The sequence below is a fragment of the Ranitomeya variabilis genome, chromosome 3 (genome assembly GCF_051348905.1).
Source record: "Ranitomeya variabilis isolate aRanVar5 chromosome 3, aRanVar5.hap1, whole genome shotgun sequence".
Taxonomy (NCBI): domain Eukaryota; kingdom Metazoa; phylum Chordata; class Amphibia; order Anura; family Dendrobatidae; genus Ranitomeya; species Ranitomeya variabilis.
Genome location: NC_135234.1, coordinates 749,175,249 through 749,194,188, shown reverse-complemented (window position 1 = coordinate 749,194,188; position 18,940 = coordinate 749,175,249). Strand labels below are relative to the sequence as shown.

The window sequence follows — 18,940 nt, the reverse complement described above, 5'->3', positions numbered from 1 at the left end:
AGAAACAGCAGGAAGTACATCAACAGCTCCACGTCCATCCACAACTTTGCGACTGCGATACACAAAATGCTTCCATCCAGAAAATCTGCTCCATATCAATCGAGTGTGGACGTATCGGTCATGTGTCAGACACTGCAGCAGCACTTCAGCTTGTAATGGTGCCAGCAGGAAGAAACCTGCAGTGTTAATGCTCCGGCATACACAGATACTGTGTGATCTTGGCACCTGCAGAGTTAGTGTGTTAAGGGCTGGGGCTCCGAAGTGACCGCTGCCCATCACTGTAAGGACAGGGGCAGAGGATGGTAATTGAGTGGGTGAATTGGTGCGCAGATGCCCCCTTATTTTATACTAGATGGTGGCCCGATTCTAACGCATCAGGTATTCTAGAATATGTATGTATGTATATAGCAGCCACATAGTATATAGCACAGGCCATGTAGTATATAGCAGACAAATACTACGTGGCCTGTGCTATATACTATGTGGCTGCGAGGGGACGGAAGAAGCAGGCGGCGAAACGCGTCGGGATGAAGGGACGCCAGGATCATCGGACGCCAGGATCATCCACACCTTTGGTAATTATTAACCTTTTTCTGCTATATCCTTTTATAATAATCTTGCTGGGTACTGTGTATGAGGTAAAGCAATTGACGTGTGTATTTGATGGGGACTATGTTATCCATAGAGATAGGTCTCCCACGTCTATGTTTGTTTAAATCGATACCTGGACGCATGGGTTACTAATAAAACTTCTTGCGATACATTGAACCTGATTTCACATTAGGAGTAAGCTAAACATTTAATTTTTGGGTTAATTGTTTGTTTAATTAGGTCTTAAACCTTAGGAAATACCGTATGCCATCCACTTGTGGATATTGGGAATTGCCTGTATTCATTCTGAAGGATTACAATTTCAAAGGTTTATTAGGTGCATAATTAGGTATTAAATCTGAAATAATGTGATATACCACTAATTTGTGGGTATAAGGAATTTGTTGTATTTATCCCTTGGTGTGTGGAGAATACTCTGGGGTCCCCTAGATGGCATTTTCCTTTTTTATTGTTGTTTTTATGGTTATGTATGGTCTTGATCAGGGGTGTCAAACTGCATTCCTCGAGGGCCTCAAACCATGCGTGTTTTCAAGATTTCCTTAGTATTCCACAAGGTGCTGGAATCATTCTGTGCAGGTGATTAAATTATCACCTGTGCAATACAAGGAAATCCTGAAAACATGACCTGTTTGCGGCCCTCGAGGAATGCAGTTTGACACCTCTGGTCTTGATGACTTGATTAATAAAAATTTGGAAATTTTTCTTATATGTGACTGGGATCTCTTCTTTGTCCCGTACATGGATTGATGTGGGATATGTGGTTATAGTGGGGGAATTAAGTATTTTATCCTTTGCTGATTTTGTAAGTTTGCCCACTAACAAAGACATGAACAGTCTATAATTTTAAGGATAGGTTAATTTTAACATTGGAGATAGAATATCAAAAATAAAATCCAGAAAAATCACATTTTATAAATTACATAAATTTATTTGCATTTTGCAGTGAGAAATTAGTTTTTGATCCCCTACCAACCATTAAGAGTTCTGGCTCCTACAGACCAGTTAGACGCTCCTAATCAACTTGTTACCTGCATTAAAGACAGATGTCTTACATAGTTACCTTTATAAAAGACTCCTGTCCACAGACTCAATTAATCAGTCAGACTTTAACCTCTACAACATGGACAAGACCAAAGAGCTTTATAAGGATGTCCGGGACAAGATCATAGACCTGCACAAAGCAGAAATGGTCTACAAAACCATAAGTAAGACGCTGGGTGAGAAGGAGACAACTGTTGGTGCAATAGTAAGAAAATGGAGGAAATACAAAATGACTGTCAATCGACATCGATCTGGGGCACCGTGCAAAATCTCACCTCGTGGGGTATCCTTGATCATGAGGAAGGTGAGAGATCAGCCTAAAACTACACTGTGGGAACTTGTTAATGATCTCAAGGCAGCTGGGACCACAGTCACCAAGATAGCCATTGGTAACACATGATGCCGTAAAGGTTTAAAATCCTGCAGTGCCCGCAAGGTCCCCCTGCTCAAGAAGGCACATGTACAGGCCATCTGAAGTTTGCCAATGAACACCTGGATGATTCTGTGAGTGTTTGGGGGAAGGTGCTGTGGTCAGATGAGACAAAAATTGAGGTCTTTGGCATTAACTCAACTCGCCGTGTTTGGAAGAAGAGAAATGTTGCCTATGACCCAAAGAACACCGTCCCCACTGTCAAGCATGGAGGTGGAAGCATTATGTTTTTGGGGTGTTTCTCTGCTAAGGGCACAGGACTACTTCACCGCATCAATGGGAGAATGGATGGAGCCATGTAGCGTAAAATCCTAAGTGACAACCTCCTTCCCTACGCCTGGACATTAAAAATGGGTCGTGGCTGGGTCTTCCAGCAAGACAATGACCCAAAACATACAGCCAAGGAAAGAAAGGAGTGGCTAAAAAAGAAGCACATTAAGGTCATGGAGTAGCCTAGTCAGTCTCCAGACCTTAATCCCATGGAAAACTTTATGGAGGGAGTTGAAGCTCCAAGTTGCCAAGCGACAGCCTCAAAATCTTAATGATTTAGTGATGATCTGCAAAGAGGAGTGGACCAAGATTCCTCCTGACATGTGGGGCAAACTTCATCATCAACTACGAAAAACGTCTGACTGCTGTGCTTGCCAACAAGGGTTTTGCCACTAAGTATTAAGCCTTGTTTGCCAGAGGGATCAAATAAAATGCAAAATGCAAATAAATTGATATAATTTATACAATGTGATTTTCAGGATTTAATTTTTGATATTCAATCTCTCAATTTTAAAATTAACCTACCCTTAAAATTACACACTGTTCATGTCTTTGTCAGTGGACAAACTTACAAAATCAGCAAGGGATCTAATACTTATTTCCCCCACTGTAACACAGACGTTTAGGTCACAGAAATACAGACAAGCATTAGGAACTGCAAAAGCATCTGAAATATACAACATCACTGGAAATAAGAAGAGAGGAGAAAACTAAGAGTGATCAAACGACTTCTAAACAAATGGCTAAAGTCTCCTCAAGCCCAAACTCTACAAGCGACCCAATCCAACCAAGAACCAAGGTATTCAGCAAGAGAAAACAAAGATGAACCACCCATATGTCTCTCATTTAAGCACAGTTTACATATTTATTTATTTAACGGCCTTTGCCTCGATATCCAGCCATAGTGACTTGATGGATGAAACATATGCAGAAAGATCAATCTTGTGCAAGCCTAGATAGGTCCACCAGGGTCTTCTCTGCTGTTACCTTTATTGTGTCAAGACATCGGGTTGCTGGTCCTCTTCTTCGCCTTGTTTCTTTACTTTTTCCGTCCATGATGTCCTTCTCCAGTGATTGTTCTCTTCGTATGATGTGTCTAAATTACGGCGTATAAAACAAAATCTCATCTTTTGGAGGGGAAGCCAATATATAGATCAAGGCTGCAGAAGAATAAATTAAATTCATGCATTACATAAAAAAATGGCTACTAACAGAGCATCCAGCTGGGAGAAAGGACATAGGCTAAAACTGTAAAGTGCTGCGGAATATGTGACGACAAGAAAGAGAAAAGAAGCGCAAACAAATAGTGCACTCACACCAATGTAATCAAGTTACTGCGGAATATGTTGGCCCTATATAAATAAAGATGATATTATTATTATTATTATTATTATTATTAAAAAATACCCCTATACACAGTGCACAGGGATTGTGAGACAATGCTTGTATATCTTGCGGCTGTCGAACAATCGCAAGACATGCAGCCGCAGAAACTCGAACATTCAAGCACGTTTAAGTCACTTGGTTAGCACCCAAGCATGCTCAGATAACTCCTTATCCGGGTATGTTCGGTCATCGGTAGTAAGCATGCTTACTCCTATTCGCAGCAGTCATTTCTGTGTATCGATTCTTAGAGGTCATTTCAGGCATGAAACCTGAAACATCACTGGTGGCTACGCTGATTTCTTTCCATCTTCAGGAACTGATCAGGAACCAGTCTGGCCAGTCTTACAATGATGGACACGGTGCCAGTTGTTCTGTTTTTTCGCTACTTCTACACAACGACTCTGGTCAGCGACAGCTAATCTCACACAGGTTGAGTCCATTTTAGAACTGTAGGATAGCCAAACCCCAGAAAAGTTGCATGTGAGCCCAAGTCACATGGGACTTATGTTGCGGCAAAATGCTCGTTCGTTGGGTCAAATGGTCTTTTAGTTTGCACAAATGATCATCAATCATTCTTCTCAGCACATGGTCCTGTGTAAACAGGACTCAAGCTGTCAAGAGAAATTGCAGCCTATGCACACTGAATGATCTATTACCGGTTATGCACTGCTTCTCTGAAACGCGGTCTGCTTGTGTAAGGAGGCTATTAAACCACTGGCAAACATGTTCTTAGAATGGTTCAGCAGAGTGTTCCACTGCAGTCTGTAGCAGTGGGAAAGTCCGGGGAAGCCGGTACCTGAAGAAGGACGGAGTCCTTTGAAAGCGTCGGTTTGCATTTTGGCCCCAGCTACGCTCCGTAGCCTCAGTGACATCACAGACTGCCAAACACTGTCGGCCATCTTTTCCTTCTGCCGGTAACCTGGGACGCCACAGGCTGAGGCACCCCTGGCTCTGCGCGGCTTCCCCGGTCTTTCCCACTGCTACAGACTGCAGTGGAACACTCCACTGAGCCACCCCTACCCACTCGGATGTACCGGATCCCACAATCGGCAACGGTGGTGAACAGGAAGCGGGGTAAGCGACAAGACGCACGGGATGTCTCAGACTACATGCTGTGGATGTGCTGATTAAGTAATTGAGTATCAGACCCTTCATAGGTCACGAGTGGCACGCCTTAAGTGGCTTATCTGGGGTGACTCAACAAGTGGCAGGGTTGTATTTAAAGGGACCGCATGTACATATTTGTGGAAGTATGTTCTTGTTAAGATTGGGGTTTGGTCTCTGTGCACAATCTGAACAGGGGGTCTACCCACCCATTGAACATTAATATTGTTGACCATATACCCTAGAGCGCGGTATCTTTTTTGATCAATTTGACAAATAAAACTGACAGAGCGACTAATTCTAGCAGATACTGACTATATAAAACCTGCAAAATGATCTAGATTACTTAGTACATAGATGGGTATTATCGGATTGCGCTTGTTATATGGACGTGTGCGGTCTGTGGTTCACGCATTATAGTTATTATTTGCACACAACTGATTTTCCACCTAGACCAACGGTCTTCGTGATAATAAACACAGGATGCCCTACTTTGGCCTAATTCAAGGACCAGATTGGTGCATGTAAACGGTATGCAGCATCTGCCCAGTAAGCGTACGAGCACACAGACAGGGGGTACTAGTGATGAGCGAATATACTCGTTACTCGATATTTCCTGAACACGCTCGGGTGACCTCCGAGTATTTTTTAGTGCTCGGAGATTTAGTTTTTCTTGCCGCAGCTGAATGATTTACATCTGTTAGCCAGCATGTGGGGATTTCCTAGCAACCAGGCAACCCCCACATGTACTTATGCTGGCTAACAGATGTAAATCATTCAGCTGCGGCAATAAAAACTAAATTTCCGAGCACTAAAAAAAATACTCGGAGGTCACCCGAGCGTGTTCAGGAAATATCGAGTAACGAGTATATTCGCTCATCACTAGAGGGTACGACTGGGCCCATGCTGGAGAGTGGTGCCAATTTCATCTGGATGTGCATCCTCAGATGCACAGTCAGCTAATGATGCACCCGCCGGCTCCCTGTATTGCCATATAAACACTGCCAGTGAGTCGCCCGCCATGGCAGTGGGGTACTCGGTACCAGGTCTGGTCGCAATTAAAGGGGTGGTCACGGTGGCAGCGACCCGGTCCGTGGCCCTTGGCACTCAAGTAAAAGGGGAAGGTCTTTTAAGGGAGTTGTAATAAAGTTTGTAATCGTGATGTCACCTGTGGTTCTCGGTCAGAGGTGACCGACGCTGCTTAAAGGGGTCCTCTGGGGCAATTTTACTGCAGCAAAGATAGTGACACTTCCCACAGGTGAAGCAGGGTCCCCAGGGCTGCGAAGGTGTATGGCAAGGATGGTGTGGCGGATGCCAGCAAATAAATGGAGGACACGGGGTTGAGGTCTTTACCTGGTTTGCTGATGTTGTAGTCAGCCTCAGTCCAGGGTACCGGCAACAGGTGTCCTCGGGGTCCAGGCAGCCTGAAGACAGGTGGAAATCCATTTTGCCCGGTCAGTTTGGGAGCCTTCTACTATGTGCTGGTTTCTAGTCCCTTGCTGCCTGTGGTGTCCTAACAAGGTTCTCTTGCTCTCCTGTCCTGGGACAGTGCCTGCATGGTAGGCAACTTGAGCCATTCCTCTGGGGTCTCTTTACATGGTGACTCCTGGGCTCTGAAATGCTGCTGTACCACAGGTTTATTGTGGGCCAGTCACTTTTAGCTTCTTGCCCTCTGATTCTGCTGTGGGACTTGCAGTTCCACACAGCCTCGGGCTCCCGGTGCCTGGTTTCTGCACTCAGCTTAGGCCTCTTTCACACTTCCGTCTTTCTCCTCACATCGGTTTGTGAAAAAAATGGTAATTAGACCTACCGGTAATTGTATTTCCAGGAATCCATCCTGACAGCACACTGGAGGAGATCCTTCTTATCCGTCATGGGACAGGAAACACGAGAGGTTAAAAGGACCCTCCCCCTACAACCCTTCAGTGCTTTTCAAAGTAACACCTCTAGATGGATGCAAAAATAAGGTTTATTATAACAAATCAACCAGTCATACAAATGTTACATCACATGAGTATCAAAAACATTCATTAGGGAGGGAACTAATAGTGCTGTCAGGATGGATTCCTGGAAACACAATTACCGGTAGGTCTAATTACCGTTTTCCAGGTCACCACCTGACAGCACACTGGAGAAATACCAAAGGAGAATGGTATCTAGGGTGGGACTACTGCTTGAAGTACCTTTCTACCAAAAGCTAACTGAGCATATACTTCATCTAGCTTGTAATGTTTTGAAAAGATACCAAGGCTGGACCAGGATGCAACACTGCAGATTTGTTCTGCCAAAGCCCCCCCTTTCTCCGCAAACGACGTGACCATGGCCCTAGATGAATGGGCCCTAAGGTTAACCGGGGAGATATTCCCCCGTGATTCATAAGCTAAACTGATTGTGGACCTAATCCACCTCGCAATGGTAGCTTTAGATGCTTTTTTCCCCTTATTTGGGCCTCTGAACTGGACAAATAGGTTGTTATCCAGTCTCCAGGGTTTAGTTAAATCAAGGTACCTGAGCACCGTTTCCCTAATGTCTAAATTATGAAAAAAACTTTCCTTCTGATTTTTAGGGAACTGACAAAACGATGGCAGGACAATTTCCTGATTCATATTGGAATTTGAGCCTTAGGGGTGAAGGCTGGGTCGAGTCTTAAGACTAGTCTATCATTGAAAGTTTGTAAGTACGGGTTCTGTACTGATAAAGCCTGTAATTCCCCCAATCTTTTTGCCAACGTTATTGCCACTAAGAATGCTGTTTTTAGGGAAAGCTTCCTGATTTCTATGTCCCCCACTACCTCCCATGGCTGTTCGCATAGAACATTAAGGACTAGGTTAAGATCCCACGGTGGCACCGATCTCCTAATTAAAGGTTTTAGTCTCTGGACTGCCCTAAAAAATAAAAAATAAAAAAAAAAATCGACTTATCCAGGGATGGGTAGATAGAGGAAAATCATAGAACACACTCAGGGCTGCTATTTGGACCCTCAACGTACTAGGCCTAAGCCCTTTCCTGAAACCTGACTGCAGAAAATCAAGGATCTTGGGAATATTAGGATGGTCAGTGTCAACTGTCATCTCCTCACAAAAACTGCAAAATCGTTTCCATATTTTCGTATAGATAGCCGATGTCACCGGTTTTCTACTGGCTTGGAGGGTAGAGATAACATCATCTGATAGTCATTTTATTCTTAGGACCTGTTATTCAGGATTCAGGCTGCCAACCCAAGAGCCGCCGGGTTCTGGTGTAGAACTGGGCCTTGATGAAGAAGATCCTCTCTTTCCGGTAACAGGAGGGGTTTCTCTTCTGATAACTTCTTTAGTAAGGGGAACCAACTCCTCTTCGGCCAATGGGGTGCTATAAGAATAACTTTAGCCCTGTCTTTGCAGATTTTCTGAGCGTTTTTTGAATCAATGCTAACGGAGGGAATGCATACAGTAACATGTTGCTCCAGGGATGTGAGAAAGCATCGATCCCTGCCGGGCTTTCCCATGGATTTAGAGAGTAGAAGGTTCTGACTTTCGCGTTCCTTTTGGTAGTGAGCAGGTCCACCTCCGGCTTCCCCCAGCGATGACAAAGACTGTTGAAGACTTCGTTGTGGAGTTCCCACTCTGTAGGGACCACTGTTCTCCTACTTAGGAAGTCTGCTAACTGATTTTTGGAACCTTCCAGGTGTACTGCCGAGATTGACAGTACAGACTTTTCCGCCCATCTGAAGATCTGTTCAGCTAGACCTTGCAATGCAAGATGTCTTGGACCGCCCTGATGACGAAGGAATGCTACAGTTGTTGTATTGTCCGAAAAGACTTTTATATGTCTGTTCTTTACCAGGGACTGGGCGGCTGCTAGGACCTTCCAGACTGCATGTAGCTCCCTGTAGTTCGATGATTTCTTGCTGTCCTTCTTTCCCCAAAGTCCCTGGAAGTACCTTCCCTGGATGTGGCCTCCCCAGCCCTGCTGGCTTGCGTCTGTTGTAACCGATATACTTGGATTTTGAATCCATGGCACACCAACCAGAAGATTTCTGGGAAGTGTCCACCATTTTAAGGATGTTTTGACCTGAAGAGAGAGTCTCAGTTTCTGACTTAGCGAGTTTTGTTTTCTGTTCCAAGACGCAAGATGCTGTAGTCGCCGAGAATGAAATTGGCTCCAGTTCACGCAAGGAATGCAGGCTGTCATCAGTCCTAAAACCTTCATTGCGTCTCTGATAGAATTCCGGCTTCGGGTAAATTGATGGACTTTTGCTCTTAGGCCCTTTAGCCTCTTCTCTGTTAGGTAAGACATTCTTGCATCCGAATCCAGTATGACTCCCAAGAATTTTATTTTTGACTTGGGTACCAGATCTGACTTTGTCCTGTTTATGATCCATCCTAGACTTTCCAGTGTAAAGATGAGGGATTGACAGTTGACCCTGAGCTGGACTGTGGAGTCTGCTGCAATTAGAAAGTCGTCTAAGTAAGGGATCACCATAATATCCTGATTTCTTAGGTAGGCCACGACTTCTATCATGAGTTTTGTAAAAACTCTGGGGGCTGACGCTAGACCGAAGGGCAGGCAGCGGAATTGGTAATGGTAGATTATGCTAGAACTCTTTAGATCCAGAGAACACACTACCACTCCTCTTCCTAGAAGGGGAATAGTTGACCGAATTGACTCCATTTTGAATCTTTTGTATGTTACCCATTTGTTTAAGTGTTTTAAATTTATTATCGTTCTTGACTCTCCCAACGATTTTATTATTGAGAAGAGATTCGAGTAGTGACCTCTGCGCTCTTCTTGAGGGAGTACTGTAACAATTGCTGCCATGTCCAGGAGGTCCTGGATGTCTGACCACATGGGGGATGCTGAATTTAGATGGGTGCTGGAGACAAAGAATCTTTCGGGAGGTAGAGACATGAATTCTATCTTGCACCCCTGCAATACCACCTGTAAGACCCACGGGCTTGTGGTAACTTTCCGCCATCCCCCTAGAAACTCGGTTAGCCGGCCCTCTACTCTGATGGCGTCATTTTCTCTGGTAGTTAGACCCCGAACCTGAGTAGCTTGAGTCTTTTTGAACCTGCTCTCTCCCCCTTTTTGTTAACTCCATCTACCCTGTTTCCCTTTCCCCCTGTAATCTGTAATCTGGGTTTTCATTATAACGGGGTCTACAAAAGGGCTGAAACCTTTTAGGCTTGTCTTCAGGGAACCCTTTCTTTACATCTGAGGTGTTTTCCAAAATATCATCGAGGACAGGTCCTAAGACTCTGCCCCTTGAAAAGGGTATAGAACACAGCCTGTTTTTAGAATGCATATCTCCTGACCAACTCTTGAGCCAAATAGCTCTTCTGGCTGTATTGGATAGGGATTGACTCCTGGCCGCAAACCTTACTGATTCTGCAGAAGCATCTGCTAAAAAAGTGGTTGCTAGTTTTATCAGAGGGAGAGATTTTAAAATAGCTTCCCTAGGAGTTTTAGCTGACAACTGATTTGGAGATCATCTATCCACAGGTGCATGGAGCGAGCCACTGATGTCGCTGCAATATTAGCTCCTATGATTCCGCTGCACTTTCCCAGGCCCTTTTTAAAACGCCATCTGCTTTCCTATCCATGGGCTCTTTTAGGTTAGAGGTGCCTTCAAAAGGAATTGACGTCCTTTTGAACACTTTAGCCAGTGGGATGTCTATTTTAGGAATGTCCACCCATTCCTTGACTTCTTCTGGGTCAAAAGGTAAGCGGAGTGTAAAGTCCTTGGGAATGTTTAATCTTTTTTCCGCCTCCTCCCATTCCTCTAAAATCATAGAGCGGATATGGGAGTTTACCGGAAAAACCTTAGAAGTCTGGGAGCGTAATCCCCCAAAACATCTCATCTTGTACTGAACACATCGGTTGAGGCTCTTCAATTTGCATAGTATGCCTTACTGCCTCTAAAAGTTCTCTTGTGTCGGCTGCAGAAAAGAAGAGTCTTCTTCCTTTCTCTGGAAACTCTTCACTTTCCTCCTCCGGATCTGAGTCAGAAAAGGACGAGTCCACTGAGGAAACCTCTTCTCTAGGCCTCTTCCTGGATCTTTCAGAAGGTGATGGTTGAGGGGGAACTAAGCCTGACACAGAGGCTTGAACTTCCTCCCTTATAATGGCTCTCATATTAGACATAAGAGAAGCCTGCTCTTCCCCTACAATCTTGCAGGTGCATGCCTCACATAGGGGTTTCTGCCAGGCTTCCTTCAGCTTAGCTTTACAAATAGGACATTTTCTATTTCTGCTGGGCTTCTTTATGGTCTTTTCTGGTAAGAAGGAGACCTACAAAATATATAATTGCCACTACTACCGTAAAATTATGCTGCTATAGAAATCTAGAGCTACCGCCCTATCACTTACATGTCCTAGGACCTCCTGCCCTGCATCAGACCTGGTTGCGTCCTCCATGGCAGAATGAGGATCACTTACACCACAGCCCCTCATACCTTCATGCTTCCTGGATGTGTTGCTCCAGTGCGAACTGACCACTGCGGAAGTATTCTCCATGGAGGAAAGTGCCGCCCGCCCCCCTCAGCCGCAAACAGGATGTGACACGCGGCCCGGAACTTGAGAGCGGTGTATCCTCAGCAGAGTTCCCCCGGAAAAACCGCATGGAGATCCGCGTTCAGCAGAGGCGTTCCAGGCATCGATACCACACCACAGGGGGCGCGACAGAAGGGTCGAGTGCCCCCGGCAGGGGGAAGCGACCCTCGGACCAGGAGCAGCGCTGCACTGGTAGGCCGAGGGACCCTGGGCGGGTGTCGGCCTGCGGGTGCCTCATGGCGGGAAGGGAGAAGCTGAGCCCCCCCGATTCACACCTCCTGCACAGAAAGGTCAGTCTTCCTCTTGTCCGTTCCTATCCATCATGGGACAGGAAAAACACTGAAGGGTGGTAGGGGGAGGGTCCTTTTAACCTCTCGTGTTTTCTGTCCCATGACAGATAAGAAGCACGTCCTCCAGTGTGCTGTCAGGTGGTGACCTGGAAAACAGGATCCTGCAAATTTGTATGTCCGTCATGCACTGGATCCTGTGCATTTTGGTGGACCGTCGTCTGCTAAAAACGTTCAAGGGAACGTTTTTCTGTACGTTGGATCCTGTGTTTCCTACTGAGCAGTATTATTGAAATCCACCGCACTCCCTGTGTGGAATATCTTAGAAACAAAAGGATTTTTTTAAATTTGCTAATTTATTCAAGTGAAAAACAGAAAATCAAATGTGACATATCAAATAGTAGGCAGTATAAGCGACTGAGTGATTTGACGTTTCGACCCTCCCGGGTCTTACTCTAAAGTCGCACTTGTAGTGCGGTAACAGCGGCGCAACTGCGTCTTGCTGGTGGACATGTAGGCTTAGTACCCTTAGTGGATGGGGGATAGCGCTCCTGCGTCCTACTGAGCATGCCCGGCAGGAAATCTCTCTCCTCCCCGGGATTTTACACTTTACCTTTTTGGACAGCGGACCCGTTGAAACACTGCATCTGCTGCACACGTAATCCACTATTTCACAAACGTCCGTCGGTATGTCGCGCCGACGCTGTGTGACGGCCGACTACCGACGGAAATGTGAAAGAAGCCTTAGAGGGGCCCAATAGCAGCCCTCCTCTAGCTCCTAAGTTCCTCTGAGCTCCTTCATTCTCTGCTTGTCTGCACCAGACTTCCTTCTCTTATGTTTCCCTGGAACAACTAACTCTCTCCTCTGCTCCTTTCCTGTCTCGTGTCTCTCTCAGACTGCACTGAACTCATTCCTCCTCCAGACCAGGATCAATATTGAGGGAAGCTCCCCTAAAACTGGGCTTAGAGCTCCCCCTTCTGGCCTGGAGTCAGAATGTGTTGCATGTACAGCTTACCTGCCAAAGGGATCCCTCCTGTCTCCTGGCATGACATTACCCTCCCCGAGGGCAGCACCACTGTGGTACCTGAACTCCTGGGGTGCCACACCAGCCAATCAGAGGTCGGCATTGGAGTTGAGCGAATTTGTTCTTATTTGGTTGCCGAATCTGAATTTGCCATATTCGTGCCATATTAGTACCCTATTCGTGCCGAATTTATGTTTGAAGATCGGTTCCGAACACATTCGGTAATTTCTACTCCCATTGACTCCAATGACGTTCGGCTGTGTTCATTACATAGACATTGTTAGGCTATGTGCAGAAGTTGCGGATTTTGCTGCGGATCCGCAGCAGTTTTCCATGAGCTTACATTACAATGTAAACCTATGGAAATCAGAAACCTCTGTGCCCATGCTGCGGAAAAAAACGCACATAAACGCTGCTGTTTACATTCCGCAGCATGTCAATTCTCTGTGCGGATTCCACAGCGGTTTACACTTGCTCCTCTATAGGAATCCACAGGTGTAAAACCGCAGGTGGAATCAGCGCAAAATCCGCAGTAAATTGCAGTGCCTTTTACCTGCGGATTTCTCAAATCCGCTGCGGAAAAATCTGCAGACCTTAAGAAGCCTTAGAGGATGGAGACCAGGGTGGGGAGCATTATTACTGGAAGGGCCCAGCATGGGGGACATTATTACAGCAAGGGGTCAGGATGGGGGACATTATTACTGCAAGGGGCCAGGATTAGGACATGATTTTTGGAAGGGTCCCAGGATGGGGAGATTATTACAGGAAGGACCCAGGAGCGGGGACATTGTTGCATCTAGAATGAATCAAGGACCCATACCTCTGTCCAGCATGCGGGGGGTGCAGTTCCAAATTTTCCACCGGGTCCATTGGACTCTAGTTACGCCACTGCACACAGAAATTTGAGGACATGGCTTGCCAGAGTTTTTATATGGCCACCTGAACTCAATTTATGACATCTCATAATCCAGACTGTTTCACAATCTGACACTTGTCAAAAAATGTTACTGCATGTGGATATATATTAAAGGGAACCTGTCACCCCCAAAATCGAAGGTGAGCTAAGCTCACCGGCATCAGGTTCCCTTTAAGGTTCATTTTAGGTACATTTCAACAGAAAAAAAATGTTTCTTTTGCTGTAATTATTATCAAAAGGATTAGTCAATCAGTGGCATACAATTCTAAGATGAACATATATGTTTTTTCTAACCCACACGTTTACTCCACTGTAAAGTAACCACATGTCATTTGCGCTGTCCGCCGCTAGGTGTCGCGAGTATTCACTTTCAGAATTGGAAAAACAAAAGTTTAGAAAGATTCCAAACTTCTCCTTCCATTACAGAACGTTCCCCGGTGCCTGTCATCAGCAGAGCGGAAGGCGATCCGGCAGGTCAGGAGGCTTCATGGCCAGGAAGAGAGGAGTGAAGAGGACCTGTGTGGTGGTTGTTCTGTCCCTGGCTGTGTTCTTCCTCCTGGGAGTGCTTGTAGGTGAGTGCCTCGTGTGTTACAACGTGTAGCAGAGAACAGCTGTCAGCCTGAAGTGACAATCACCTGTTCTGAGCGGTGCAGGACCCCACCAGGCGTTATAACCGGGCACAGGAGCAGGTGTGACATTACAATGCCTGATGTGGGCACTGGGGATCAGATTTTTGTAGTCATTTAAAAAAAAAAAAAAAAATTAATTACATAGTTGTTTGTTATACTGACAATTCATAATTAAATAATAGAAAAAATAAAAAAATAATAATTAATAAAAAAATTATTAACATAATCCTATTATTAATTGCACAGGTTTTTTATGCTGCATTACACATTTACCCTGCATCCTTATCATAGTAATAATCTAGGTCCGGGGGTGAGGACCGGCAAAAATCTTCCTCTCTCTGTGTTCTGTTATGGACATGTTCCGTCAGTCCTATGTAGAACAGCAGGTGATGGAGCCGGATCACTACAGAGGACAGACGTTCTCCCAGAGGCGGACATATCATTGGTGCCACGGGTGCAGTCGCACAGGGGCCCTAGAGGTCGGGGGGCCACTTCTACCACCGAAGCAGGTGGAATTGTGCATTCTCCTGAGTTATGGGACTGCAGGGGACCCCTATGTTGTTCTTGCGCGGGGGCCCTCGTCTGTCCCCGTCCGTCCCTGCATTCACTAGCGTCTCCCCTAGCAATGGCTATTGGTTGTGTACGAGGTTTACGCTCGTGTTTCTGATTAATTTCTCATTCCTGCGTCCTTTTTTTTCACAGATATTGGCTTTTTATACGAGTCACTTACTGTAAATCAGTGAAAAAACTGCGATCGGATGTTTAATGGGGAGGAGAAGCTTGGAATTATTATTATTATTATTATATTTTTATTTTATTTTATTTTTTTTAGCATGGGGAAAAACAAAATGCCAGACTGATGATAAAAAAAATAAGAAACGGACAATAATGTATGAGATTGGGATTTAGCATAGTGATGGGAAATGGCTGATTTTTTTTTTTTCTTGCATGCAAAAAAATAAAAAAATTAAACCAGGTGAATAGACAGAGAAATAAAATAAAAATAATAATAATAAAATAAAAGCGGCGGCATTAAAACGCACTGTGGCTGCATTCATCGGGCATACAGTATATATCTAATATGTACTTAGATCTATAGCCTAATCTGATGAAGGCTTTCTGTAGCTGAATCACATTGTATTTTAATAAAGCCGTTTTTATTTTATGGTGGCCTTTTATCTCTTTTATCTATGTGTTATCTCCAGTTATAGCAAAAAAAAAAAAAAAATATATATATATATATATATATATAAAAAAAATAACCTCAAGCTTCATTTAGACGTCTATGTGCACGCGTGGGGTATTTGCCGAGTTTTTTTTCCTGCACCAAAAAAAAACAAAGTGGTGGCAGGAAAACTGATGCGTGCATTACGCATTACGTGTGTTTTTGATGTGTTTTTTACATTTATATTTGCAGTGTTTCTTTTTTTTTTTTTCTTGAGATTTTCCACAACTACGCAGAAAAAATTGACATGCTGAGTCTTGGCAAAAACAATGCGTGCATAAAGATATCAGAAATGTCATAGATGACTCTGGTAAGGTAAAATACTTTGCATAACATTTTCAGCAAAAAACGCAACGTGTAACCATACCTCCACAAGAAGAAAGAAAATAAGTCCTACATTTCTGCTTAAAATCTCAGTAAACGGCGATCAAACTTATGTACTCAAAGTGGCACCAATAAAAATGTCAACTCATCCTATGAATTTACAAACCCCCCACTCGGGTCCATAATCTGGCGACTGAAAAATAGTGGGCTGCCATGTTAGGACGGGTTTGTACTTGTGTATTTTACAGTCCATATTTGCGGACTGAAGTGTCCTCCTGACCGGCACCGACCGACTTCTCGTAGACCCACACAACGTCGTAGGTTTTGGTCCTGCGTCCCACAGTCATTTCGGACACTGTGGTCCATATTCGGACTGTAAAATTACTAGCAGATTAAATTCGTAACAAATTGTGAATTCTATTTTCTCCTATTGCCCCTTGTGAAAATGAGAAATGTGCAGCTCTTGTAATTTAATGGTAAAAATTAAATTTTTGATTGATTTCCATAGCCTAATGTTTGGAAATTCTGTGAGGTGCCTGTGGTGGGCTGAACGTTCTCACTAGACTCTTAGGCCTCCTTCACACGTCCTGATATTTCCTGTACTGGAAGAAAAAAGTACCAGTGCTATCTATGTCCGTATGTACCGTCCGTGTGTCCGTATGTACCATCCGTGTGTCCGTATGTACCATCCGTGTGTCCGTATGTACCATCCACGTCCGTGTCACACGTACTGGAATTGAAATGACAGATCTCTATGTGTTCAAAGTGCCAAGATAGCAATAAATATGTAGAAATATGTCAGTGACCTATATACTGCTCAAAAAAATAAAGGGAACACTTAAACAGAATGTAACTCCAAGTAAAGCCAAACTTCTGTGAAATCAAACTGTCCACTTAGGAAGCAACACTGATTGACAATCAATTTCACATGCTGTTGTGCAAATGGAATAGATGGAAATGGAAATTATTAGCAATTATCAAGAAACCCTCAATAAAGGAGTGGTTCTGCAGGTGGGGACCACAGACCACATCTCGGTACCAATGCTTTCTGGCTGATGTTTTGGTCACTTTTGAATGTTGGTTTTGCTTTCACACTCGTGGTAGCATGAGATGGATTCTACAACCCACACAAGTGGCTCAGGCAGTGCAGCTCATCCAGGATGGCACATCAATGCGAGCTGTGGCAAGAAGGTTTGCTATGTCTGTCAGCGTAGTGTCCAGAGTCGCTACCAGGAGACAGGCCAGTACACCAGGAGATGTGGAGGGGGCTGTAGGAGGGCAACAACCCAGCAGCAGGACCGCTACCTCCACCTTTGCGCAAGGAGGAACAGGAGGAGCACTGCCAGAGCCCTGCAAAATGACCTCCAGCAGGCCACAAATGTGCATGTGTCTGCACAAACGGTTAGAAACCGACTCCATGAGGATGGACTGAGTGCCCGACATCCACAGATGGGGGTTGTGCTCACAGCCCAACACCGTGCAGGACGCATGGCATTTGCCACAGAACACCAGGATTGGCAAATTCACCACTGGCGCTCTGTGCACTTCACAGATGAAAGAAGGTTCACACTGAACACATGTGACAGACGTGACAGAGTCTGGAGATGCTGTGGAGAGTGATCTGCTGCCTGCAACATCCTTCAGCATGACCAGTTTGGCAATAGGTCAGTAATGGTGTGTGGTGGCATTTCTTTGGAGGGCCACACAGCCAGAGGTAGCCTGACTGCCATTAGGTACCGAGATGAGATCCTCAGACCCCTTGTGAGACCATATGATGGTGCGGTTGGCCCTGGGTTCCTCCTAATGCAGGACAATGCCAGACCTCATGTGGCTGGAGTCTGTCAGCAGTTCCTGCAAGATGAAGGCATTGAAGCTATGGACTAGCCCGCCAGTTCCCCAGACCTGAATCCGATTGAACACATCTGGGACATCATGTCTCGCACCATCCACCACCGTCACGTTGCACCACAGACTGTCCAGGAGTTGGTGGATGCTTTAGTCCAGGTCTGGGAGGAGATCCTTCAGGAGACCATCCACTGCCTCATCAAGAGCTTGCCCAGGCGTTGTAGGGAGGTCATACAGGCACGTGGAGGCCACACACACTACTGAGCATCATTTCCTTGTCTTGAGGCATTTCCACTGAAGTTGGATCAGCCTGTAACTTCATTTTCCACTTTGTTTTTGAGCATCATTCCAACTCCAGACCTCCATGGGATATTCATTTTGATTTACATTGATCATTTTTTGTTTTATTGTTCTGAACACATTCCACTATGTAATGAATAAAGATTTACAACTGGAATATTTCATTCAGAGATATCTAGGATGTGGGATTTTATTGTTCCCTTTATTTTTTTTTGAGCAGTGTATAATCAGTGCTTTACCTTTGTAGTTTTCTGTTCTTGTCTTTAACGAATAAATAAATAATTAAAAAACAATTTTTATCCCCCTTCACCACCTTGGGTTTTTCCATTTTTGAGTTTTCATTATTTGCTCCCCTTCTTCTCAGAGCCATAACTTTTTTATTTTTCCATCATTATTGCCATGTGAGGTTTTTTTTTGCGGGGCTAGTGGTACTTTTGACCGACGCCAATGTTTTTACCATGTAGTATACCATGACTACTTGGTGTCGTCGGGATCTAAGCAAAGTTTGAAAATTGCTAATTTTTCACAAATTGTTACCATATTTCAGATATTTTCATATCAAGCTAAATTTACTAATAACATAAAGTACAATGTGTCTCTAATAAACATTCTGACAGTCACTGGGATATGTTGCAGCGTTTGTGTTCAGATTTGAAAAATGCTGCTCGGCCAATAAAGAAGTTGTCCACTGTTCATACCCCAAGCTTGACCCCCAACAAAACAAAAACACTGAATCTCGCCTCCCATGCTGCACCATTCCAGTAGTGTCGGCACTCCTGGGTCTCTTGAGTTTATTATGACACAGGAGCCTTGCGTTCAATCAGCACCGGCATCACCATCCCCTCCCTCAGACAAATCAGATATGAAGGGGAAGTCGGGCTGCTGCTGCTCTCTCATTTCCTCTTGATGTTCAATTTGTCCTAAGGCGGAGACAGTGGGATTAGGCGCCAGGCTCACATATCATAGCAACTTCACCAGAGTCCCGGGACCGCAAGTGTTGACACCACTGGAA

General features: G+C 44.7%; 1 protein-coding gene across 1 annotated transcript in view; it reads left to right on the top strand.

Moving 5' to 3' along the window:
- Positions 1-4,664: 4,664 nt before the first annotated feature.
- Positions 4,665-18,940, top strand: part of NAALAD2 (N-acetylated alpha-linked acidic dipeptidase 2) — a 77,656-nt gene continuing 63,380 nt past the window's right edge. The window contains exons 1-2 of the mRNA XM_077298550.1: positions 4,665-4,813; positions 14,032-14,177. Coding sequence (XP_077154665.1) covers positions 14,093-14,177 — 85 coding nt within the window. The 5' untranslated portion in view covers positions 4,665-4,813; positions 14,032-14,092. The remainder of the gene's footprint in view (positions 4,814-14,031; positions 14,178-18,940) is intronic.